This window comes from Lampris incognitus, chromosome 9 (genome assembly GCF_029633865.1).
Source record: "Lampris incognitus isolate fLamInc1 chromosome 9, fLamInc1.hap2, whole genome shotgun sequence".
Classification (NCBI taxonomy): Eukaryota; Metazoa; Chordata; class Actinopteri; order Lampriformes; family Lampridae; genus Lampris; species Lampris incognitus.
Genome location: NC_079219.1, coordinates 20,571,587 through 20,596,668, shown reverse-complemented (window position 1 = coordinate 20,596,668; position 25,082 = coordinate 20,571,587). Strand labels below are relative to the sequence as shown.

General features: G+C 43.1%; 1 protein-coding gene across 1 annotated transcript; it reads right to left on the bottom strand.

Annotated features, from left to right (window-relative positions):
- Positions 1-18,824: 18,824 nt before the first annotated feature.
- Positions 18,825-24,598, bottom strand: ccne2 (cyclin E2). The gene is made up of 11 exons (XM_056286857.1): positions 24,585-24,598; positions 24,398-24,479; positions 24,229-24,282; positions 23,712-23,857; positions 23,209-23,344; positions 22,479-22,625; positions 22,249-22,344; positions 20,876-21,010; positions 20,351-20,462; positions 19,404-19,561; positions 18,825-18,935 (listed from the first exon to the last, which is right to left on the bottom strand). Exons 1-11 carry the CDS (start codon positions 24,596-24,598, stop codon positions 18,825-18,827), a joined length of 1,191 nt encoding a protein of 396 aa, XP_056142832.1.
- Between the last annotated feature and the right edge of the window lie 484 nt (positions 24,599-25,082).

Below are 25,082 nucleotides of genomic sequence, written 5' to 3'. Positions count from 1 at the left end.
GGAGAAGAGTCTTGCAACAGTACATGAAGTCAGGGGAATGGTGATCATTGCCCTTAACAGTCTGTTAATGTTTGGGAAAACGTCAGAGTTGCAGCTGTCCAGCACTTCAATGAGGGATGGGTAACACTGACCCCTCTCCACTTTACGACGCAGTGCCTGAATGAAAACGGTCCATTCCGAACCCTCAAATTTACCAAGTGCAATACAGTGGGGGGGGGTTGCTAGCCTGATGTTTCGAGCATGCCTGGCGGAGGTGCTTCCAATCTACAAACCCGCTTCGAAAAAACGTGTTTTCCATATGGGGCTCGGGGAAATGCCTACACATTTTACAGAAAACAGCGTTCCTTGCTGAGCTGTATTCAAGCCACTTACATTCTTCATACCACTTATGGGAAAAAGAACGTAATTTTCCTGAAATGTTGGTTGCGGGGAACACTAATTTAGGCTGCGAGGGTGGCTCATCCACAGCAGACAAATCTGGAGGTGGCATGGTCAAGGGAATCGTCTCACCGTCGTCAGAGGGGGGAGGAGAAGCTGCCTGCAACGGAGAAGCTGTAGCCTCCTCTGTCGTTCTCTCCGGCGGTATCTCACTCTCATTGGGCAGCTCAGTCGGTGCTGGAGCAGGTGTGCTTTCCTCCTCTCCATCCGTGGCTTTTTAAAAAAGCGGAAGATTGAACTTTGTTTCGCCATTCCATAAGTTATGGCTAACTGTTGGCTATTGGCTAGTTAGCAGCAGTGAAAAATACAGAGCGTGATGGTATGCGCGCTCAGATTTTGCAGTTCTACGTACGTAAAAGGGGCCGGCCTACGTGCTTGTAAGCCAGTGTGATTGGGTGGGCCTGGGCTTGAAATGGGTGGGCCTGTGACAGGCCAGGCCCACCCGTGGTTACGCCCCTGCTTAGGCCTGATTGTTAAATTGTTTGCCTGACTTGAAAATAAAATTTTAAGCTTGTTCACATCAAAATGAAATTTTAATAGCTATTTTACTGAATATTTGAAAATGCAACCTGAATTGAAAGTATTGAAAATAATACCATTATTCACCTCATTTTAATGGGGTTTTTTTTCACACTTGCATGCAGTTTTATGTAGCAGTATTTTTATGTCAGTAAATTAAATATCAATGATAATAAAGTTATAATGTTTTTAAACAAATCTCTCCCATTGTGATTTGTCCTACGCCCATCAATTCGAAATTAATTAGCAATAATCAAAATGTTGTAAAAACAATCAAAAATAATTTCTGTATGTTTAATACAACATTTATGTTGCAGTTAAACTATGAGCAACATCAAAATTTGAAAATCAAGTTCATCTTATGCATAAATACCAAGTTTGCTCAAAATGGCTTGTGAGGCAAGATGCCCCCCGGGGGCGTCTTTCCCCGGTAGGGGGGCATCTTCCCCGTGTTGTGGGGGAAGATGCGCCTTTTCAAGATTTTACATTTAGTATTATAACAAGGTTGTAGTCACCTATGTTTTAATTACCCTCTAAATGTGTTTACTTAAGGATACTTCTTGTGGACATATTATATTGATATTGTGTGTATGTGTATATATATATATATATATATATATATATATATATATATATATATATATATACACTACCGTTCAAAAGTTTGGGATCACCCAAACAATTTTGTGTTTTCCATGAAAAGTCACACTTATTCACCACCATATGTTGTGAAATGAATAGAAGATAGAGTCAAGACATTGACAAGGTTAGAAATAATGATTTGTATTTGAAATAAGATTTTTTTTTTACATCAAACTTTGCTTTCGTCAAAGAATCCTCCATTTGCAGCAATTACAGCATTGCAGACCTTTGGCATTCTAGCTGTTAATTTGTTGAGGTAATCTGGAGAAATTGCACCCCACGCTTCCAGAAGCAGCTCCAACAAGTTGGATTGGTTGGATGGGCACTTCTTGCGTACCATACGGTCAAGCTGCTCCCACAACAGCTCAATGGGGTTCAGATCTGGTGACTGCGCTGGCCACTCCATTACCGATAGAATACCAGCTGCCTGCTTCTGCTCTAAATAGTTCTTGCACAATTTGGAGGTGTGTTTAGGGTCATTGTCCTGTTGTAGGATGAAATTGGCTCCAATCAAGCGCTGTCCACTGGGTATGGCATGGCGTTGCAAAATGGAGTGATAGCCTTCCTTATTCAGAATCCCTTTTACCCTGTACAAATCTCCCACCTTACCAGCACCAAAGCAACCCCAGACCATCACATTACCTCCACCATGCTTAACAGATGGCGTCAGGCATTCTTCCAGCATCTTTTCATTTGTTCTGCGTCTCACAAACGTTCTTCTTTGTGATCCAAACACCTCAAACTTGGATTCATCCGTCCACAACACTTTTTTCCAGTCTTCCTCTGTCCAATGTCTGTGTTCTTTTGCCCATCTTAATCTTTTTCTTTTATTGGTCAGTCTCAGATATGGCTTTTTCTTTGCCACTCTGCCCTGAAGCCCAGAATCCCGCAGCCGCCTCTTCACTGTAGATGTTGACACTGGTGTTTTGCGGGTACTATTTAATGAAGATGCCAGTTGGGGACCTGTGAGGCGTCTGTTTCTCAAACTAGAGACTCTAATGTACTTATCTTCTTGCTCAGTTGTGCAACGCGGCCTCCCACTTCTTTTTCTACTCTGGTTAGAGCCTGTTTGTGCTGTCCTCTGAAGGGAGTAGTACACACCGGTGTAGGAAATCTTCAATTTCTTAGCAATTTCTCGCATGGAATAGCCTTCATTTCTAAGAACAAGAATAGACTGTCGAGTTTCAGATGAAAGTTCTCTTTTTCTGGCCATTTTGAGCGTTTAATTGACCCCACAAATGTGATGCTCCAGAAACTCAATCTGCTCAAAGGAAGGTCAGTTTTGTAGCTTCTGTAACGAGCTAAACTGTTTTCAGATGTGTGAACATGATTGCACAAGGGTTTTCTAATCATCAATTAGCCTTCTGAGCCAATGAGCAAACACATTGTACCATTAGAACACTGGAGTGATAGTTGCTTGAAATGGGCCTCTATACACCTATGTAGATATTGCACCAAAAACCAGACATTTGCAGCCAGAATAGTCATTTACCACATTAGCAATGTATAGAGTGTATTTCTTTAAAGTTAAGACTAGTTTAAAGTGATCTTCATTGAAAAGTACAGTGCCTTTCCTTCAAAAATATGGACATTTCAATGTGATCCCAAACTTTTGAACGGTAGTGTATATATATATATTCTGCCACCCCTATAGACAACTCCTCCTCCAATCACCACGCTGAAGAGGGTGCTTAGTTCCACTCCGTTTAATGGTTGACTGGAAGTAGGGTAAAACTACAAGAAATACAACACAACAAGTATATGAAGTTCAGCACATCAACAAAATGACTATGAAATCACATTTGAGTTTCAAGTGTGTTACTGCTATGCAATTTCTACCATACACTTTATTATTGACCAACTAAGGTGAGTGTGTTGGCTAAACTGATGACAAGGGATTATCACATCCAATTCATTCACTAGCATTAGCATTCACTAATAACAGCACATGTAATATTATGAACTCATACAATAAAATACAAAATATTTACATCAAGCCAAACTAATATGATTAACAAATGTGACTTACACTTATGTTAAGAATATTAAGATACCGACAATGCATCCAAAAGCATGAAATGTATGCAGAGAATAGCGATATCGTGAACAAAACGTCTCAAGGCTTTATCAGGTTTTCTGTTGACTACTGCACTTCCTGTATTGTCGATGTGGTGCTGGTGACGTCATCAGTGAACAGAAGACTCTTCGAGACGATACATATTAACTAATACTGACAGCACACTCCCCGCCTGGTATCCTAGGATGCCACTACCTTTGCCTATAACAACACAAACAAAGAAAAACTGACCTATCATTACTCTGCGGGAAGGAGTGTCACTACTTGAGTTATATGTCTTAGGAAAAACGTCATCCCTTCTTTATCCACAACCTTGATTTCCACCTTACAGATTTTTCCATCATCACTAGGGAATACTTTACTGATATGCCCTAATGGCTAGTCATTCCTTTTGGACTGAGAGTCTTTCATAAGCACTACAGTCTCTTCTGCGATGTTCTCCTTGTCAGCCTGCCCCTTTCTTGTGGGTCGAAGCATAGACATGTATTGTTTCTGCCACCTGTCCCAAAAGGTGCTTGCCAAGCTCTGCACCTGTTTCCACTGGTGCCTGTAGAAGTCAGCATCATCAAACTCGCCTGGAAGAACAGGACATGGACCAGACTTCTGTGTAAGTAGAGTTGTGGGCGTCAAAATTAAAGGGTCCTCCGGATCTGTGGAGACAGGTATCAGAGGCCTGGAATTCACAATGGCAGTCACCTCGGCCATTAATGTAGTAAGCACTTCATGAGTAATTCTTGAGGGTCCCATTTGAATCATAGAGTCCAGAATGTTCCGGGTAATGCCAATCATCCACTCCCACGCACCCCCCGTATGCGAGGCATGGAGCGGGTTGAAAATCCATGAACATCCTTGTTCTGTGAGAGACTTAGATGGTCTGTTCTCGTCTAAGTTGGAGGGGATGTTCAACTCTGCATGCTCCTACAAAACTGGTTCCTCGATCGGAGCGTATCTGCTTCACTGGACCATGAATGGCGATAAAGCGTCTCATGGTGTTTATGAGGCAAGATGTGTCGATACTCTCTATGATCTCAATGTGGATTGCTCTGATGCTTAGGCAGGTGAATAGCACTGCCCATCTCTTATCATTGGCGTGGCCTCCCCTGGTGCGGCGAGTAGAGATGGTCCAGGATCCAAACACGTCAAATCCCACATATGTAAATGGAGGTTCAATGCTGACTCTGTCCATGGGTAAGTCTGCCATTTTCTGCACTTCACATCTGCCACAGAGCCTTCGGCACATAACACATCTAAAGATGAGGGAGCATACAGATCGTTTAGCTCCCACAATCCAGTAACCTGCCATGCATACAGCACCTTCAGTTAAATGCGGCCCCTGATGTTGAGACTGCTCATGATAATGTCTCACAATGAGCACTACAAGGTGATGTCGTCCAGGGATTATGATGGGATTCTTGTCATTATGTCCAATGTTTGCTCAAGAAATGCGTCCTCCAACTGTCAGCAGGCCATCCTCTCCTATGACAGGAATCAGGGCAAGGAGGGGGCAATCTTTTGGGAGGCTCTTACCATTTCTAATGCACTGAATTTCTTTTGCATAAGCCTCTGCCTGTACAGCTTTGATGACAACATTCTTTGCTCGTGTGAGCTCATCCACAGCACAGGCTGTAGCATAATGATGCCAACCTTTACAAACTCTCGACTCTTTGGGTGGATCTCTTTTGAAAGAGCAAGCAATATGTATCAGACATGCAACACTCTGAAGTAGTGACTTCCAGGAGGAAAAGCGCTCAAAGCGTCCTGCGCCAAGGTGGAGTTCTTTGGTAGTAGTGCTGAGTGCCATTACTTCGGGACGCACATCTACATCTTCATCGGGACTCACCAGGTCAAACATGTCTGCACTGCAAGGTGTCTGGTCTGGCTGAGTCAAGAAGGCTGGGCCTGTAAGCCATGTAATGTCCTTAAGGCGGGCTGTGGGGACATATCTTGTCGCTAAGTCGGCTGGATTCTGGTTGTTTGGCACGTAACGCCACTGTTGCAGCTGAGTGCTTCTCCCAATGCTCTGTACTCTGTTGTTCACAAACACGTAGAATCTACATTTTTCATTGTTGATGTAACCAAGGACAATTTTGCTGCCAATAAAAAAGTTCACCTTGTCAAGTTCAATGTCCATCTCTGATCTTATGAGCTCAGCCACATCCACAGCTAACCCAGCAGCACAGAGTTCGAGGTAGGGGATGGTTAAATCTGGACATGGGGCAAGCTTGGCTTTCCCAAGGATGAAACCTGTCTGATGGTTCCCATGTGAGTCCGAGATCTTCAGGTATGCCACTGCACCTATCGCTAAGACAGAAGCATCTGAGAAGATGCCGAGCTCTCTGTTATTGGGTACATGCTGTCTCTGAGGCTTGAAGGGGAGGGGGGCTACCCAACTGTTTCCTTTATCTTTGTAGAAGCCTTGTTTCATGATATGAAGGAAGGTCAGGTCTTTGATGGAAGGGGCTAGCTTTTCATCATCTTCCGTTCTCTTGAAGACGTCATCTCCCGTATGAAATCTGCCCTTGTCTCGTGTTGGTTTCTTAGCTGAGACATTAGTGTGCATTCCTTGGGCCTTTATTTTACAGAAACTCTCCTTCACATGAAAAGTGTTAGGGCATGGTTTAAAGAGTGACAGCCTACCATTTTCCAGAGTGTTGGTAAAGAAGACCTTGACGCTAAGTGGCTTATGGACTCTGCCCAAACAAACGTTACCGACTAGGACCCACCCAAGTTCTAGTTTTTGGGCATATGGTGCGTCATGTGGTCCATTTATCTGTCCTCTTGCCGTGTGTATTCTGATGATATCTCTGCCAAGTAGCATCATGACTGGAGCATCATGGTCGAGCTCTGGGATCTGGCCTGCTATAGGCTGTAAGTGTGGGTGATGAAGAGTAGCTTGTGGTGTAGGGATCTCCAACTGGTTATTTGGAATGTTGTTACACTCTATTAAGGTCAGAAGAGAAAGAGTGACATGTCCGTCTATGGAACTTACTTGAAAGCCATGCGCTCGTCTCCCACTTTTCTCTGCCACACCTGTGCAGGTTTTTAGACGGTAAGGAGAACTGTGGCTGTCCAACTTGAAAACATGAAAGAATTCTGGTCTCACCAAGGAACGATTACTGTGGTCATCAATGACAGCATACTTCGATTGCCTTATCCTGCTGACCATTCGGAAACACTTTGACGAGGCAGGTCTTTGAGCAGGTTTTACCACTCAGATTACCTCCAAAGATTTCAGTGCAATTGGCTGACACAACTTCTTTGGAAATATCACCCCCCCCCCCCATGATCTTCAGTAGGGGTGAGGGCGTTTACAGACTTGGGTGCAGGCCTTGGGTGTAGAGCAGAGTGATGCCTCTCACTGCCGCACTCATTACACTTTAAAGACCTTTCGCAATTCCTTGCTAGGTGTGTGGTTGACGCTATGCATTTAAAGCAAATGCCATTCTGCTTTGGAAAGGTTTTCCTGTCTTCCAGAGACTTTTCCCTGAACCCCTCTGCATTTGTGTAAATGGCGTGGCTTCTTATGAATTTGATACAGTTTTCCGGAACAACGTTAGCCTTTTGCATGTCTTCGTCTGCGGTTTTGTTCAGAGATATGTCTTTCTTGTGGACAGAGACAGATGTTCTGTTCGAGTTTCTAAGGTGTTCTGATTTTGTGTGGTCTGCACAGAAAGGGAGAAAGAAACTAGGATCATTGCGCATCTTTGCTTGATCTGATATGAAATCAACAAGGACAGAAAATGGAGGAAAGGAGACCCCATGCTGCTTTTTGAATGTGTAGCCTAGCATCATCCATCTCTCTTGTAGATTAAAGAGCAGTTTTTGAACTATGCTGGTTATGCCCTGTGTTGTATCTAAACAGGCAAGACCAGAAAGCACTCCCTCTGATTTTGCTGCTTGAAGCTCCATCAACAGGTCTCCCAGTTCTCTGTTTCTTCCAGTCTTTGTTTGAAATCTTTGGGAAGCTGTCAACTCTTTTGAGTAATGCACTCTCAATGACCTCAGGTGCCCCAAAGCATTCATCAAGCCGCTGCCAAGTCATCTGAAGTCCCTTTTCTGGGTTATAGACAAGTATGGCTCTTATCCGTTTTGCTTGTTCTCTTGACTCTGCACCTAACCACTTAACTAGGAGATCCTTCTCTTCTCTAACTGAGAGGTGAAGGCCTATTGTGGTGTTCAAGAATGACACTTTCCAGGCCCTATAATTTTCTGGGTGATCATCAAACTGCAGTAGGCCTGTGGCAATAACTTCTCTTCGTGCCATGAACCTAACAAGATCAGACATAATCTGATTGTCTCCATAGTGAACCTGTGGGGTGCTAACAGGAACCAGGCATGTGTTTTTAGTGAAGGTGGGTGTGGCTTCACCTGTGGGTAAGTCTGAGATTGTGGCGCTGAGGTTAGGGCTGGTGGCTGCGCCATACCATGGTGGAGAGTATCTGCGGGTAAGTAACTATGATTCTCAGGTGGCCTGACATGGCCGAAATAAGCTTTGTGCTTCTGCTCTCTAAAGCCTGAATGCTCTGTGGTTTGTGATGGCCTGGTAGCATTTGCATCAGAGTAGGTAACTTGTCTCTCCATGCTCATTGCATTTCCACTAGGGAAATGTGTTTCAACATCATAGGTGGCCCTTGTAGGTGGCCTGCTATGGGGAAAGCTACTGTCTGTGTCTAGGCCATAAATTTGGGATGTCACTGGTGGTGGCCTTGGCTCTTCTGATGTCATGACTGGGTCTGCCTGAGTGTCAGTCCATAGTCTGGTCTGCTCTTGAACATAGTCAATGGTTCGCTGAGCAGAATCATGAGCACTGAGTCCTACATCACTTTTCAACTCAAAGTCCGATTCTTTGTTGCACATGAGGGCTGCCGCCAATGCTTCGGCCCTTGCAACTGCTGCTGCTGCTGCTGTTTTTTCAGCATTTAGGACATGAAGTTGTGCATCTAAGCATACTTTCTCTGCATCCAAGTGTGCTTTTTGCATTTTAATCTGCATTTCCTTTTCTGCATATTTTACTTAAGCTTTGGCCTCTTCAGCCTCTGCAAAGGCTATGGCAGCCGCTGAGCTAGCAGAGGAGCCGCGAGAGCATTTAGATGTTGCTGATCCGCCAGACCAGGTAATACAGCCGTTTGGGGATCGTGACTTCTGTTCTTCCATAATGCCGTGGAAGCCTGATTGTTAAGCTGGTGTTTTGTTGTAAGCCTGTTTCACTGTTCTGTTGTGATGACACTGACCTGCTCTGCTGTATCTCAGCCCGTTAGGAAGCTGTCGTTTTACTATTCTGCCACCCCTATACACCCTGCATAAGCTGGCAGGTAGACAACTCCTCCTCCAATCACCATGCTGAAGAGGGTGCTTAGCTCCACTCTGTTTAATGGTTGACTGGAAGTAGGGTAAAACGACAAGAAATACAACACAACAAGTATATGAAGTTCAACACATCAACAAAATGATTATGAAATCACATTTGAGTTTCAAGTGTGTTACTGCTATGCAATTCCTAGCATACACTTTATTATTGACCAACTAATGTGAGTGTTTTGACTAAACTGATGACAAGGGATTATCGCATCCAATTAATTCGCTAGCGTTAGCATTCGCTAATAACAGCACATGTAATATTATGAACTCATACAATAAAATACAAAATATTTACATCAAGCCAAACTAATATGATTAACAAATGTGACTTACACTTATGTTAAGAATACTAACATACCAACAGTGCATCCAAAAGCATGAAATGTATGTAGAGAATAGCGATATCGTGAACAACGTCTCAAGGCTTTATCAGGTTTTCAGTTGACTACTGCACTTCCTGTATTGTCGACGTGGTGCTGGTGATGTCATCAGTGAACAGAAGACTCTTAGAGACAATACATATTAACTAATACTGACAGCACTATCTAAAGAAAATAGACATTGTTCTTAAAGGGGCGTCTTACCCCAGTTTACCCTATTATGCAAGATATCCTGAGATAGCACACTCACTAGCACCTTTAAACATACTAGGCTACATACCACTACAGGTAGGGATTGACTCCTGGTGATTAAAGGCACTGGCTGCGTCCGAAATCCCATACTACTAACTATGTATGTGTACCATCTTTCACCATACTATTAGCATGTGAGCAAAAAGTACAACGGCTGTTCGGACATACTTCTTCATAGAGCCGCGTCACTTCCTTTCGACGACACGACCGGTGAGGTGACCCAGATCTTTTTTTAAAATGTAAAAATAAATGAAGATGTAACCACTTTCTGCTAAGCATAGCAAAAAGTAATCCGTCGCTTACCAACACGGGGATTGCCGGGTCGAATCCCTGTGTTACCTCCCGTCTGGCGACTCCACATGTATCGTAGGAGGCATGTGGTAGTCTGCAGCCCTCCCCGGTTCGGCAGAAGGGGTGAAGCAGTGACCGGGACGGCTCGGAAGAGTTGGGTAATTGGCCAGATACAATTGGGGAGAAAAGGGAGGGAAGTATTAAAAAAATGGGGTTTAAGCACACTCTTCCGCATTCCGACTCGGCCAGCTCGATCATTTCTGGGCAGTGCTGGAAGTGATATGGATAGTTGACAACAACAGTGAATCAATGGCGTTTTTCACTCGGTCTCTTCAAGATCTACCCAAACTCACGCTTAACAACGTTAGTCGCAATATCCAAGAAGCATGCCATACATCAGTGTAATAAACTAATGAATGAGCTTTTGTTTATTATAAGTATGACTACCAAGAGTTCAGTATTTTGCAATTAAAGGATGGGTTTATTCTCCGTGCTCTTTGGTTCCACAACATCATCAGCATCCATGTGTAACGCACTGACTGCTTTTCAGCACCTCCCACTTACAGTAGCAACTGTCATAAAACACATGTCATAAAACTCACATCTATGACATCTCCCCCTTTTAGATACTGTCATTATCCATATCTGCGTAACGCGCAATACTTAATATAAACAACAGCACCCTCTTGTGGCCTAAGAGTAACCGAAGAGAGAAAGAGTAAATGTTTACCAACCATTATGTCTCTCAACAAACATGCATAACCAACAATGTCGTACCTTTTTTCCCACACTAAACAAACATGACAGTCCTGTTTTTTTTCCTCTTTTTTTTTTTCAAACTCAAGTCTCTGACTAAACCTTCCCTTCACAAGTCAACTCTCTGGACAGGTTTAACAACCCTACCAGACGTGGTTTGTGGCAGTCCATCAGTGTTCACTTTTGGGCCAGGTGAGCTATGTTTTGGGCTCGCTTGAATGTCTGGTGGGTCATTCCTGGGGTTTGTGTTGGCCTCCACTGGGGACCCTGCAATGGGCACCGCCTGGAGATGGCGACGGTTTCACCTGTACAGAGCTCCTTGCTCTGTCTCGATGATGTACAACCCCTGTGTAGTGATCACACCTGCCACTACTGCCGGTGTGGCCCAGGCTTTCTGATGGTCCAGCCTTGTGAGGACATGGTCTCCTTGCTGTGAGCTTTTTCACGCCGTGACGCTTGTTGTAGTAAAAGGCCTGTTTACTCTTCTCCGCAGCATCTCTACCTCTGATGTGATGTCAGCTTGGCCATTTTGGTTGCAGATTCTTGGGAAGGATGGGCAGAGGCGTCCTGATTTTCCGCCCCATCAGGAATTCGGCCGGACTGACACTCGTGCTGCTGTGTGGAGAGGATCTGTAGATCATGAGAGCAAGGAGAGGATCTTTTTGTTTCAGAATCCCCTTGGCTGTTTGGACTGCACGCTCTGCATGTCCGTTTCCTTGTGGGTTATGGGGGCTAGGGGTCGTGTGCTTGAAGTTCATTTCACGGGCAAAGTCTCTGAAGACATCATTACTGAACTGTGGCCCATTGTCACTGACAACCTCCTCCGGTATTCCGTACTGGGCAAATGTAGCTCTTAGCTTCAAGGCTACCTGTGTGCTTGTCGTGGTTGACATGTGGAGTATCTCCAGGTATCGAGAGTAGTAGTCCGTTATGACCAGGTAATTTTCTCTTTCATGTTCACACAAATCTGTGCCGATTTTCTTCCACAGCCTGTCTGGGAGAGGTGTTGACAAGAGAGTCTCTCTGCTGTGTGCTCTCCTCTGCTCACGACAGTACGTGCAGTTCTTGACCTTGTGTGTGATCTGTGAGGCTATGCCAGGCCACCACACTAAAGTGTTGGCTCTGTCTCGGCATTTGTTAAGCCCTTGGTGGCCCTCATGTATGCGTTCTAGTATCTCTGACCTCATTGTCCCTGGTATCACTATCCTACTCCCCCTGATGACTACCCAGTCATGTACAGACAGTTAATTTCTCACTGGAAAGTAGTCTTTGACGCAGCTGTGTGTATGTGTGGTGTGTTCAGGCCACCCCCCTTGTATGTACCTGATCACTTCTTGGAGCTGCTCGTCGGCTGCTGTCTCTGCTCGCATGCTGTCCATCTTCTGTGGCGATGCCGGAATGCTGCTGATCACAGACAGCTGCGCCGTAACACTCCACGTCTGTGTGACTGTCGGCTGTGCTCTGGGTCCCTCTGCGGACTCCCGGACAGCATGTCTGCCACAACGAGGGTCTTCCCTGGTGCATATTCTGCCTCTAGGTTGAACCTCATCAACCGCATGAGAAGTCTCTGGCAGCGGATCAGCACATTGTCAAGATCTCTAGAGTTCATCAGTGGAATGAGGGGTTTGGGATCTGTGATCAGTTTGAATGCAGGCAGGCCATGGAGGTACATTTCAAACCTCTCACATGCCCACACGCATGCCAGGCACTCCTTTTCTATTTGAGCGTACCTCGTTTCAGCATCGCTCAGTCGCCTTGAACAGTACGCCACCGGTCTCCAGTCCTCGCCATGGAGCTGCAACAGGGCGCCACCTATCCCATAGCTGCTTACATTAGCTGAGACTACTGTGCTCTTGTTTACATCGTAGAACATCAAGGTAGGTTCGAAGGCTGTCTGTTGCACTGGACCCCACACCCACACTGAGTCAGACTTTAGCAGTCCATACAGTGGCTGACCCACTGTAGCTAGGTCGGGAATGTATTTCCCCAGGGTAATTTATCATGCCGAGCGCCCTCTTCAGCTCTTGGACGTTTTCAGGCGGGTTGTTGACTGCAGACACTTTGGTCGGGTTGCACGCCATCGTTATTGATCACCTGACCCAGGAAATGTAGTTCCCTCTTTCTCAGTACACACTTCTCTGAGTTCAGCTTTAGGCCTGCAGACTCTAGTTGCTCCATGACTTTCTGCAGCCGTTCAGCGTGCTCTCACATGTCGCTGCCGTGGAAGATGATGTCGTCCATATAAATGGCAACTCCCTGCAGCCCCTCCAGCATGTCCGTCATCTTTCTTTGAAAGATCTCAGGGGCACTGGTGATCCCAAATGGAAGACGTTTAAAACAATACCTTCCATACGGTGTAATAAAGGTGGTCAACCTCTGGCTGTCTTTGTCCAGTGGGATCTGCCAGAACCCCGAGGCTGCATCTAATGATGACAAGACTGTGGAGCGGTTGAGCTGAACGATCATCTCCTCTGATGTCGGCAGCATGAACCTCTCTCTTGACAGCTTTGTTAAGCTTCTTTAAGTCGACACAGATGCGCGCTTTACCTGACTTTTTTTGGGACTGGCACCATCGGGGCACACCACTCTGTGGGTTCAGTCACAGCCTCAATGTTGTTGGCTTCCATCTGTTCCAACTCTTCTTTCACTGCACCCAGGAGAGGTATGGGGACACGGTGTGCGGTGCAGACTGCATAGGGCTGGGCATTTTCCTGCAGCACTATTTTTACAGGCTGTGTTTTAAGTAGACCAAACTCCTGTTCACTGCTGCTGATTTCATACACTCTCTTTACTAGCCCCATTGCTAAAGCTACAGGCCTGCTCAGTAGGTTATTCATGCTTGCCCCTCTAATAACATAGAGCCTGAATGTGTATGGTTTGCCTTTGTAGCTGGTCTGAGTTATAAACTGCCCTAAACGGTTCAAACTGCCCCCTGGACCACTCAGTACTTTCTTTGGCCTCTGTAGGACTCTCTTGGGCTTGAGTGTTTTGTACACCGCTTCACTCATGACGCTACAATCAGCCCGTGTCAATTTTAAATTCTATGGGCACACTACTGATGTTCAATGTAACTGTCCATTCATCATCATTGTGAGTTGTGCTATTAACTGAGCCCAGATAATAGTGTCCATCATGTTCCTCACCCTCGGTCACTTCACTCACCAGCCTGCTTTTACATACCCTCTCCCAGTGTCCACTTTTCCCACATTTGTTGCAAGTAGACTTCCTTGCTGGGCACTTATCCTCCTGGCTTTGTGGTGTTTTGCCGCACCGCCCGCACTTTCTGTGGTCACTGCCATGGTCCCTGTGCTTGTCTGTCTGTGGGAGCCGCCATTTTGCCTTTGCGCCGTTGTTGCGCTACCTCCTGTATAGCACAAGTCCTCTCTCCCTGCTGATTGACCTGAGCCTTTACCTCCTCTGACTGCCGCGCCTCCTGCACAGTCGTCTCCAGAGTGAGGTTCGGGATCAGCTGTAGCCTCTGTGACAGGTCTTTATCCCGAATGCCCACCACGATGCGGTCCCTGACGTGTTCGTCACAGTTTGTTCCGAAATCGCAGTGTTCCGACAGTTCGTACAGAGCAGGATGAATGTCTCTGCACGCTCTCCCGCACGCTGCGCGTGCTGGTTAAAGCATGCTCGTTCGTGAATAACGCTGCATCTCGGGATAAAATATGCATCAAACTTCACCAATACCACCTCATATTGCGACTCATTTTCCCCCTCACCGTAGGTGAAAGAGCTAAGAAAATTTTCTGCTTCTTTCCCGAGTGCATACACCAGCATGCTTACTTGAACTGGGCCGTCCTCTTGGTCCAGTTTAATAGCCGTTCTTTAGCGGGTAAACCGTTTTTTCCAGTCGGGCCACTCGGCGGGCTTCTCAAAGCAAAAGCTCTCTGACGGTTGAGACTTTACCATCCTCAACCGCTTCTGACACCATGTAATAAACTAATAAACTAATAAACCAGCTTTTGTTTATTATAAGAATGACTGGAGAGAGTTCAGTATTTTGCAATTAAAGAATGGGTTTATTCTCCGTGCTCTTAGCCTCCACAACATCAGCATCCGTGTGTAACATACCGACTGCTTTTCAGCACCTCCCACTTACAGTAGTAACTGTCGTAAAACACGTCATAAAACTCACATCTATGACAATCAGTTACCAAAATGGAGACGGGCTTTAAACTTTACGTTTCAAGCTACATCCACAATTACCACGGCAAGATCCGGATGTGTAATGTTAGTACCCAGCATGTTTTTGTACTAGCCAATGCTAGCATAGTGATAAGTTACTGCTAATGTTATGTGTCAATCACTGTTATAATTGTCCTAACGGCATTGTCAATCTCAGTACCGGTTAAATTGAACAGTGAATGTATTTGAGTAAACCAGTATTCAGTAAGCAAGCAAGCTGATTTATGTAGCACATTTTGTACACAGGGCAATTCAGTGTGCTTCACACAAATAAAAACAGAAAAGGAACAACCGTATGAAATATAATTAAAAGTGAGTAAATAAAAACAAATGGCAACAATCATATATAAAATATAATTAAAACAGTACAAAGTACATAAAATGTACTTTGAAATAGTAATTAAAAAGAGTAATATAATTAAAAGATAGGTACTATGAAAAGAAAATACAAAGTACAAAAAAATAGAATGAATACATAGTCACTTCCCTGCCGGGAGTGACTACTTCCAGAATTAAAGTGCAGTAATAACTTGAACTATTGGTTCAAGTTCAGTCTAAATATATACAAATATATATAAAGTTCTTCAGTCTAAACAGTTTAGACTGAAGAGGTCACTTAGATGAGTGATGAGACGTTTCTCTTTCAATAAACTGTGTGTCCAGATGAACTGATTAAAGTTTCTTTGATATTCAAGTGTAGATCAGAGGTAAGAATGAAACCCCATTTTCCCATTTTCATATGACCTTTAATCCCAGTTAGCAGAGTAACGATGAACCCGTCTCACTGCCTCAAAGCACATTCTGAGAGTCAATCAATAACTGATTAACTGAATGATGTCCAGATTAGGTTAACTGGACATCATTCAGTTAATAATTGATTACCTGAAGGATGTCCGGTTAACCTAATCTGACATCTTAATTTTCATTTTTCCTTTGAAACGAAGGGCTTCTTTTAAAAGTCTCTACTGAGTGTTTCTGAGTAAATAAACCTTGAAAAGATGTTGGTCGGTGGGTCAGGTGAGCAAAGCCACACTTTTGAACCTATTCCCCATTGAACCTTCCTTTTAGTGGGACTCGTTCACCCATCAAACCCTCACCCCATCGATGGCCCCAGTACCTCAAATGAGACAAATGCAGAGGATGAAGCTTCTACGGTTATTAGTAAATAAACAAACCCAAAATATGAGTCCAGTATTCATTTATTCATATTCCAATATAACAAAAGAAAATGACATTTGGCATTGAAGTATTTACAAGATACACATTTAGAGACTACACACAGTTAACATGTTCTCGGTTCACTGCTCTCTCCTAATGCTGAAGGCTACACATTTGTTAGTTTACAGTCTCAGATACGTTCGACACGCAGGCTCATCGGCCTCTGAACCGAGCCCTTTGGACCACGTTCTGCCTTAAATCAAGCACCCATACAGTTCATTCCAACACTAATTTCCCACTGGCCGAAAAAACCCACTAACATTCGTCTTTTTACATTGACCAAAGGTGGACATAAGCGGGTTTTTTGGCCAGTGGGAAAAGGGCTTAAGGCACCTAAGTAGTGGACAGTTATGTGTACTGCACATGTAATGAGGAATTGTATGTAAAACAATTGCCACACCTTAAGAACTTGACAAAGCAAAAATCATAAATACTTTTTGCCTTTGGCAGTGATCAGATACCAGTCATTTATAACTTTTTTGTTTGTTTACATATTAATATATTGTACATACTAAGTTGTTTAAAATAAATACAAGGATTTCTTTTTTTTTCCTAAAGAAAAAAAAACATTCTGTACAATGGTAGGTGATCTCCCTACACAAGTCAAGTTTCCCAGGAATGTAACCAGAGTTGCAACCAACACGCAACGGTGACGAGGAGGATAAGAAAACTGAGCATTTTTAAAGCTCTGTCTGTGGGGTAATCAACATCAAACTCAAGGTTTTAAAAATCAAACCTGAGGTTTTGGAAGGTTGTAAAGCACATATGTGGCGATATCTGGACAGATCCTATGGCTCGTGTAGCAACATGACAAGACACAGCTAGCAGGGAAACTATTTCAACAAGTATTACAGCCTGGCTCCTCGTCTTTTTTTTCATTTTTTTTTTTCCTCATTCACCTAAAGATATGTTATATATTAACTCTAAGTTGATATAAAATCTCCTCACTTAAGTCACTGAGACAAATTCTTGCACATTTGTTGTAGTTGATGACTAAAAGCAATTCAGATTCAGTCCCCTGAAACTTGGAACCACCACTCCCCCAAGCTATGAAAATCCAGCCCTTTTTGACTTTTTCACACTGAATGAAATACTGTTTATGGCTGGCGCAGCTTAAACTGGGAGAATGGTCACAACATTCAATCTCTGAACACAACATTTCACTGTAATAATTCATATATCATGAAATCATTTATACTTCCGTTTTCATTTACCTCCAAATTTTGCACTACTGTAGAGACGCTTGAGCACAATTTGTTCAACAATACTGGCAAAACCCAAAGGACTGCACATGCTACGCATGGAATTCAATTCAAGACGGAATTCAGAACCAGCATCAAAACCCGGTGAATTTCAGAAAGGGAGCTGAATGAATAATTTTTCATTTACAACCGTCTCTAGACATAAATACAGCTCCAGGTATGTGACAATTAAGAAAGGTCTGGTGTCCCATTTGTTTTTTCAATTTCAATTGGCTAAGCTGATTGGCTTTCTCTGTTTAGCCAGCCAAAAATGTTTTCCAAAGTAAGACAAAAACCTACTTTGGTTGCTTACCAGCTAAAATGCCATTAAGAATATAACAACTTCAGACAGAAAAAAATACTCGCATTTGGCTGGTGCCAATAACACCCAACATCAGGGTTTCCTGAGACTCCCAATTCATCAAATTAACTTTTAGAACTAGAGGAAACAGAATAGGCAACAATCAAGGAGCTGAGCAACAAATTAAACTATCTTGATGCATTCTCAATAATCCAGGTAAGAAAATCAAAGGTTGAATCTGTTCATCTGGATACAACATTTATTGACTGATAAGTTTCATCACTCAACTAAGTGATATCTTCAGTCTTCTTGTCCCTCTAGTCTTCAACGCTACACGTTCTATAAAACAAAGGGAACACAGCAGCCTAAATTATCGTTTGACTTTTACGAAGATTAAGGCTTTCAGAAGCCTCCACCCATTTAAAATATGGCTGACATGGCGAAGAAAACAGATGATATTGCGAGTACACATCGGAACTTAAACAAGAAAAGTAAAAGTAAAGAGAATGCTCAGCCTGCATATTGAAGAAAGTCCTCTGTCAAAAACAAATGTATCTTCCTCAGTGATTACCCTACACCTGAAAAAGCAATGAAAAAGAGAAACCCTTGGCAAAAGGGGACGGTTTTAAAGAGGTGAAGTCATCCTCTGAGCAGCCTCCTAAAAAGTTCATGACCACACAGAAAGATGGGACACAAGGTGTTGTCAGTGATGCCACAAAACGACACTCTAAGCCAGGGTTTTTTCACTCAACAGGTTATGTGAAACAGAAAACTTGTTGCAGAGGTTACAAAGCCTGCAAATCCACCGGCTGCTGTGCCAACAGCTAACTCTGCTCCAGGTATGTACAAAGGTAGAGTCATCCAGTCATAAATTGGGTCCATTTGGAAGTCTAAGTGACATATGAAAAATATCTGTCAATAGACATTTTATCCAGATGAACTGATTCAACCTTCTTTGAACAACCTAAACTCAATTTCGAGTTAAACTGAAAGTTACCCAACATGCAGTGTAAAAGTTCTCATTCAGTAAAAGCTTGTTGGTCAGGGAGGTTTGCGGTCAAGTTGGCTCCCAATATGCGATTGTTCAGAGAACTCTTCAGCTGGTCATGTAGTAATTGGTCGACTAGTCAAGATGCATTGGCTCACCGGGTCTGTAAGGATTAGGGATTGGTCGGTTTTTCTGTGCTGTTGGGTGGAGTAAGGATCACTTCCACGGCAACAGGAGATCGTTGGCAGTCAATGCTGTCAATCTGTCTCTCTTGAGCATTTCTCTGCAAGAGGAGGGTTTAATGTCAGATAAAGGAAATTAAAATGGCTGTTTTGTGTCTACTTAAAAGTCCATGCCAATACAGAACTGATGCTGTTCCTCTGAGCTCAACAGATACCCCATGCCCCGTCTTCATTATGCATGCCATTTCTTTATGTACTGGATATGATGCCATTTGAAGTCATTTCTAATGTCTAGTTGATATTACATAGGGTTTCTTCTTTTATATATGTCAGCAGGCTCTTGCCAATGACTGCCTTTATCTTAGCATGACTAGAAGATTATCATGATTGTGATTATTATGATTAGAAGCTTATCACAAGTTGTTTTAGCGCACCTTATATAAAAATGTGCACATTTTGCAACCCACTTTCTGTGGAGACTGAACTGGCTCTTTTCTTTGGCTTAACTGGGCCAGTCTCAGCTTCTCCAGTTAGTGCTGCGTATGAAGTGACTACAAATGTGTGCTTACCAGGAGCGGTAGGTAGTCAATATGCGTCTGGATGTTGTGCCAATCATCAGCCTTGACTTTGGTGAAATTTTTCAGCACGGCTCTAGGTACACTCCGCATTGTGTCTACAAATGGAGTCATCCACCGGATACAGGGAGCCACACTTTCCCATGTCACACCTGCAGACACAAGACACATAGTCTGACCATAGTCAGGAGCCTTCAGATACAAAACGAAGAAGACAAACAGGATTTCTAGGATTTGACAGGTGATGTCCTAACATCTTGAACCATGACAGAAGAGTAATGGCAGACAATGTAATGTCCTGATCATTGGATGCTTTTGAAAAAGACAATAAAAAGCTCTTCAGTTGTATCGAGATATGTTTATGCAAGCTTTTGTCCAACAGGTTAATGACACATTGTCAGTGCAGAAAGGGCCCTCAGTTAACAAGGAACTGACTTTGATCAGATCAGGTCTTGATGCATGCTCAATAATCCAGTTAAGGTAATCACAGAAAGTTGAAATCAGTTCATCTGGACACTGTTTATTGAGAGAAACGTTTCATCGCTCATCTAAGTGACCTCTGAAGTCAAGTGACTGCAGGTATCCCCACCCTTATAAACAATACAATGGCATAACGACTGAAAACAACGATTGGTTTCATATGCAAATTGCTGTGACCATTAATTAGAGTTAACAATGGCAATGTGTACTATTCACACAGAATTGGGGAATAGTTGCAATCACAGATCACAGCATTGTAAGATGGCCACAGATGTACTTTCAAATCACAGCATTGTAAGATGGCCACAGATGTACTTTGAAATATTGCCCAAGATGTTTTTCTTTATCTGTGCATGCACAAAGTTACAACTACATGCAACACACTGTTTCCGTCAGTTACGTCATTGCAATAGTTTTCTGGTTTTAAAACAAAGGATTCAGCAGTTAACCAAACTACTAACCTGACACTTTGTGAACCACTTCAAAGGAATGGAAGTAGCAGAAGGCAGCAGCGGCAAGGACACTGTAGTTGAAATCCAATGAGCCGATGTCCATTATACACAAGTCCAGGAGCTGTGACACAGAAGTTAAGGGTCAGAACATACTAGGATTGTTCAGATTCAGACTGTCTCAAAAAGCACAACTAACAAAAAATGCTTTCTGTGAAAACAAAGTCTAAATAACAATGGAAGGTAACTGAGCAGAGGTATGACTTAAATTTCAACAAGCGCTAAGCCACACAGTTCAATTTTGTCTTGATGAAAAGAAGATTGTCCATACCCAGCAAGTCTGTCAGTTCTCCACTGCCCAGTTCAACTTAACAATCCCTGTTCAACCCTTTAACTAAAAAAAACTTAAAAGTTGCTACTGAAGTGCCTTTTGAAGTAAAACAACAAGATGTATTTTTCCAATCTGGCCACTACGTCCAAAGATTTCTATGTTTTCATACAGAAACAGACAGACAGACAGACACACACACACGGTACCTGTGTGATCTGGATGTAAGTGTCTTGAGAAAACTGGGGGACAAGGAAGTTGTGCCCATCTGCCTGAGCCTCCACCTGAGCGTAGAGCTTCAGCCATGAGATGGGAGTCTCAGGACACAGATTCCATTCCAATGCCTGAAGGAAGACAGGGACTTGAGTCAAAAATGATGATTCAAGTCATTTTTTGAAATTGCTAAAGCTCAGCAGAGTGATGTTTCATGTTACATTAATATAATTTATCCACTGGAACGTCCGGGTAGCGTAGCGGTCTATTCCGTTACCTACCAACACAGGGATCATCAGTTCGAATCCCCGTGTTACCTCCAGCTTGGTCGGGCGTCCCTACAGACACAATTTGCAGGTGGGAAGCTGGATCTGGGTGTGTGTCCTGGTTGCTGCACTAGTGCCCCCTCTGATTGGTTGGGGCACCTGTTCGGGGAGGAGGGGGAACAGCGTGATCCTCCCACACACTACATCTCCCTAGCGAAACTCCTCACTGTCAGGTGAAAAGAAGCGGCTGGTGACTCCACATGTATCGGAGGTGGCATGTGGTAGTCTGCAGCCCTTCCCAGGTTGGCAGAAGGGGTGGAGCAGCAACCGGGACAGCTCGGAAGAGTGGGGTAATTGGCCAAGTACAATTGGGGAGAAAAAGGAGGGAGAAAAAATATAAAATTTATCCACTTTTCTCCCTCTGTCTTAGGTACAGAGCGTAGCAAGTCAGGGTTCAATATTGTATGATGGGATACAAAGGACCACACAGGGGAAACTGAGTGTTCCTCTCAGTGGAAGGAACCCCACCTATTTGCAAGTTGTCCTGTGCCACAATTTTACATTTGACGTTTTACTCCCCTCACATATTTCTCATTTCATCTTTCATGATCACTTGTTTTAAGATAGTTACCTTTCTTATTGGCTTTACAAATTGTCTTGTTTTTATTAGTAATTTAATATTGTTATCTGTACATACCCTTAAGTATTATCCACTGTATAGATTTTATCTTAACAAGTAGGCTGTTCAATGCATTATGTATTAAGTGTTTTTTTTTAATCTTTTACACCATTTATTTCTGCTGCACTACAGCTTAACTGTGGAGAAAAGTCTTTTTAGCTTACTGTAAAAATTGTAGGATAGCTTTTGTTCTGAATGTTCTCTAGTGCAAAAACTTGGATTTGCTCTCAACAGCAAATTATACTGTATCTTGAGATTGTTCAAACAAAAACTGTGTTTAAACTTGAAAGTTACCATTTAACACCGAAGACAATTCGCTAAACCCACTACCTTCTGGTCACTTAGACCCCCCTGCCACCCCAGGTGAAAAAGTAAAGTGGAGTCTACATAAAGTTGACTTTCACACATGTATTTGCAAGCCTACCTTCAACATGACGAGCTCTGTACGTTGGATGTCCCACATATCACAGGCTCCGTCTGTTACATAGGCAAACTCATTGACCTTGGGAGGGTAGATCTCCTATGGAAAGGAAGAGTCAGAGTTCTACATCAATACTAAAGAGATATTTTTAAAGTTTTAATTTTAAAAAGTTTATTTTAATCTTGTGAGAGATGTGATCTGACAGATGCTTTGGTGCCAGAAGAGGAACTTACCTCTATCTTAGAGGCGATGAAGAGGGCTGTGATGCCAATGAGCTGCAGGTAGTCCTTGTTGACATTTTCTTGGGTCAACATGAAACGGTCAAAGTAGTCCTGGGCCAGATAGGCTGTCTGTCGGTGAAGGCAATACACCTCGCTCACCTAAAAAGACCCAGATGTCAGTGCATGAGACAAAGACGGCCATTTTGTTGTCCTAACACGCCATTCAAGCATAACGTGCTAGCAAAAAAGTTAACAGCATTCTATGTCTATTAGTGTCATTTCAATGGCAGCAGAATGTCCTGGAATAAGAACAAATTAAATGAGTTTGGAGAGGGGGAAACATCCCATCAGAGAATGCCCAGCCATTGAATTATGTGCTTAAGGACATGTCTGTGAATGTTCTCATTCATCCAGGTCATGGTTATCCAAAGGAGCTGAATCAAGTGCAACTGGACTTGGTATATATCCGTGAAGACGTTTCACCTCTCATCCAAGAGGCCTCCTCAGTTCGTGCCTTTTTTACTAGACCAAGCTAGTCTGACTAGCTTGATCTAGTCAAAAATGCACTTGATTCAACTCCTTTGGATTGCTTAAGGACATTATGAATAAGGTTATTTGCATTATACAAACGATCGTCTATAGTTCTGTATTTTAAACTGTAGCAATATGGGAGGGGGACATATTTTGCCTGTCTTACACCACAACAATATCTTAAAAACCTCAACAAATTTGGACCGTGTACCTCAAAGAGCCAGTCCAAGAGAATGGCCCTCATCTTGGACTGCATCTTGGGATGACGCTGGAGGTAGCTCTTATCATGGATATATTTCAGCTCTTTGTTCAACATCTTGATCCAAATATCGTCCGAGCTGGCCCAACTGAACAAATGATATGTTTGTTAGCTGATGCTTTTGTAAAAAAATGGTACACTATTCATTTCCAACCTCCAGAAGTATGATGATATCAAAATCCTCAGTTTTACTTTCAAGTAAGGAACCCTTTTGACAGTTATTGTCAGTTAAACTGTAAATCTCGGATTAGTGTAAAACCATTTAAAATTGAGTAAAATTACACACAAGAACGTTTAACAAAAAAAAAAAAGAAAAAAAAAAGATTAAACTGAATGCAAATACAAAAGTCATGCTGGAGACTGATTACAATTCAACAACTACAGTGATGCAACAACTCAGTGGAGAGCCGAATGAAAAGGAAATGGAAAGCCACACACAGACACAAAACACATACCTAAGGCAGGGGATGGGCGAAGGCTTGATGAAGAGGTTCTTAAACCGGTACTGTCTGAAGCTGGACAGGTCCTCTGTGGGTTCCAGCTCTTTGTGAGGAGTTTCAATGAGGACACACGGGCTGGCACCCTCCTCAGACCAACAGCTCTGAAATTGAATACAGTAGCGTCTCTTTGTATGCTCTACAAACTTTTACAACAAAATTAAACTTTTGCCTACGAATAAGCACGTGTTGCAAAAAAAAGCAGTTAAAATCATCAAGTAATTTAAAACTAGCAGACAAGCTAAACTACGTGTTCAATTAGAAAACAGCGATATGGTAAGAGACCTCCCTACAAGGGAGGGGACCCAAGACGCAGGGCAGAACAGCGCGCCATCCGACCTGCACAGATAAATGACCCGGCAACAAAAAAACACACCCTTGTCCCTGGAACTTATCAGCTATTCTGCACATTACACTATCTCTGTGTCTCCAAAATAAAAAATAAAAATGCGGAAGGCAAGAAGGATGCACTGACCTGTATTTCATAATTTTGTTTCTTGGCGGCGGGTTGCAGCTTCTTCTTGGACGGCTGGGAAAGAAATAATGTATACGTGAGCTAGCGCTAACGTGTGTGTCATAATTATATTAATGCACCGACTTCCCAGCCGCCAATATGAGAGATCAAGACTTAATGTCACACACACCTCCGATTTTCTTTTCTTTGATGTGACCTTGCTTGTCTGTTCTTGTGCATTCTCGTCCCTTGTGTGCAATGTGATGCGGCCACTGTAATACAAAGCACCAATTAATTGGCACAAAGACCTGTATCACGGTATACATGTAATCCGTTGCTGAAAACCAGCATTCTTGTTCAAGTTAAAAGTAGCCTACCTTCGTCTAGACATTATGAGGATTGTGGTTATGGCTCAGCTGCAAGGGGGGGGGGAGAACACGTCAGTAAGGATGAGTGGCATAAATGTGGCGTTTTCTTTGACACCAAGTGCGAATCTTAAAATGATGGACTTTTGAGATGCTTAACTTTATCTTGGTATCGTTGGACCATTGCGGCCACATATAAAAAAATCAAATCAAATAAAAAAATCAAAACTAGCCAGCTAACATCAATAGCTAGTCATAGCCAGTCACAAGGAGAGGGGGGTTGGTTAAGAGTTGCTTCCTAGTTTTGGCTTAAAAATACAAGCAATAGTAGTTTATTTACCAATATTTCTTCAACCCATCAAAGAAGCATTATTCGTCAACAGATCAAGGTTAGTTTGAGTTCGTATAACATTAAGATATGGATACATTTTCTTATTTGCGAAACTAAAACACGCGCCAATTTATCCAGCAAAGCGGGAGGATTTGAGCCCTGCCTTGTTCTAGCTGGCG

Bases quoted from the DNA above. Each gene is read 5' to 3' on its own strand.
- ccne2 (XM_056286857.1), bottom strand. The intron at 23,858-24,228 runs GTCAGTGCATCC...ATTCAATTTCAG, and splicing joins AACAAAATTATGAAATACAG to AGCTGTTGGTCTGAGGAGGG. The intron at 19,562-20,350 runs GTTAGTAGTTTG...TTGTGTCTGCAG, and splicing joins AGTGGTTCACAAAGTGTCAG to GTGTGACATGGGAAAGTGTG.